The sequence below is a fragment of the Penaeus chinensis genome, chromosome 15 (genome assembly GCF_019202785.1).
Source record: "Penaeus chinensis breed Huanghai No. 1 chromosome 15, ASM1920278v2, whole genome shotgun sequence".
Taxonomy (NCBI): Eukaryota; Metazoa; Arthropoda; class Malacostraca; order Decapoda; family Penaeidae; genus Penaeus; species Penaeus chinensis.
In genome coordinates this window covers 18,278,904-18,280,819 of record NC_061833.1, presented here as the reverse complement: position 1 = coordinate 18,280,819, position 1,916 = coordinate 18,278,904, and the positions used below count along the sequence as shown (strand labels likewise).

The following is a 1,916-nucleotide window of genomic DNA, read 5'->3' as shown; positions in this document are numbered from 1 at the left end:
GTCAACTCGAGGGGCTTGGAGCTGGCGGTAGTAAAAGTGGGCGGGTTCAGCATCGCCGGAATCACGAACGAGATCACGTACTTTATGCCGTCCGTGGGGCGCTGGCGGCACCTCACGACCATCCCGCACGTGGAACAGTGTAACTACGGGACGGCGGTGCTGAACAATGAACTCTACGTGATTGGAGGATGTTTCAACCAGTCGCTGCAGGAGAACATTCACCCCTTCGGCTTCCGCTACAATCCCCAGCAGAACAAGTGGAGCACGATGGCCCCCATGCAGCGCGAGCGGTGTCGCTTCTCGCTGAGCGTGGTGTCGGGGCAGCTGTATGCCGTGGGAGGAGCCAGCGAGGCCAGCGACGAAGGGGCAGCCGAGGACGAGAGCCCCTGCGAGGCCTACGACCCGGCGACCGACACCTGGAACCCCATCGCCGCGCTGCCCGGCGCCCGAGCGCAGCACGCGGCAGCGGCGCTCAACGGGCTGCTGTACGTGAGTGGGGGACTCGAGGGCGACCACGTCCTAGACTCGTGCCAGGTGTACGACCCGAGCACGGGCACGTGGGAGCTGCGCGCGTCCTTGCTCACGCCGCGGGCAGACCACTACTGCGTCACGCACTCCAACTGCCTCTTCATCTGCGGCGGCTGGTACGAGGACGAGGCCACCAACACCAGAGTGTTAGTGGATACCATAGACTGCTACGACCCGTCGACAGACACGTGGTCGGTGGTGAGCCGCGTGCCCACGCCGCGGTACCACGCCGGCATCGTTGTCATCAGCTCGAGGCTCTACGTGATCGGAGGCTTTCACTCCGATGCGACTTTCGACCGCGCCACGGGAGTCATCGAGTGCTACGACCTCGAGAGTGGGCTGTGGAGTGTGGAGAACGCCTACCCACAGGACATTTGGGAGCACGTGTGCGTCCCCCTGTACATCCCTCGGTGTCGGGATGACATGGACGTCTTGGCCATTACGAAATAGTTGCCTTATACTGCGACAGAGGCTGATGGGGGAGATATCATGCCAACGCATAGTTTGTTGAAGAATACCCGTACGGAAGTGTTGCTGAATGTTTCGAAAGAGAACATTTATTAACTGTTGTTATCAAGCAAAAACAAAAGAAAAAAATGTTCACAAAATGATGCAAGAAAAGGTTTTTCTGTGTTTTTAGCACTGAACACAGAAATATAATCTTATGGTGAATACTTTGTTCAGCTGTTACACTTTTTTGTAATGGATAAAGCGGCAAAATCAGCACGAGCAAAATTCAATTAACAAAAAAAAAAAAAAAAAAGAAATAAAAAAGTATATATTCTCTCTCTAGATAAATAGCTGTCAAATGAGTAAACCTTCATTTTAATTGGACTAATTTGCCACGGTTTGGGTAAAAATTCTCGTGAAGCATGTTTCGAATTAGTCTCGAACACGTAAATAATAGTGTGAAGAGTTTCGAAGCTTCGAGAACGATACGACGCTTGTCCGTGAACATGCATTATGGAGTAGTGCATCATTACTCCCAATGCAGAAAAGTCACTATGACAAATAACTAATGACTAACACTCAAAGCGTAAATCATTTTTTGTGCGCAATTGATTTAATAACTCCATCTGCCGTGGATTCATTATTTACCTAAATCGCCACAATCATTCATCTGCTACGTGAGCTAATGATTGTACGAATTGCGTTGTTTCCACTTTCACCTTGACTGGGAATTGCGTCATTCCCATCACCACTGTTTGCATTATCACTGTCACAGATGTTAGGAGTTGAATTGCCTAAATAATGGATGTAAACATATACGTGTTTGAAGTAGTATTATGCACAGGAAAGGTTCAAGTAATTAGCCTTTTATCACGTAGACAAGGATTCCACAGAACCGCGGCCGGCCACTTAAGATGAAGGTTTACGAACAAAAGATC

The 1,916-nt window shown here is 50.2% G+C and overlaps 1 protein-coding gene across 1 annotated transcript in view; it reads left to right on the top strand.

Annotated features, from left to right (window-relative positions):
* Positions 1–1,310, top strand: part of LOC125032781 (kelch-like protein 26) — a 29,679-nt gene extending 28,369 nt beyond the window's left edge. The window contains 1 exon segment of the mRNA XM_047624133.1: positions 1–1,310. This exon segment is cut by the window's left edge and continues 411 nt beyond it. Coding sequence (XP_047480089.1) covers positions 1–978 — 978 coding nt within the window. The 3' untranslated portion in view covers positions 979–1,310.
* Positions 1,311–1,916: the final 606 nt, after the last annotated feature.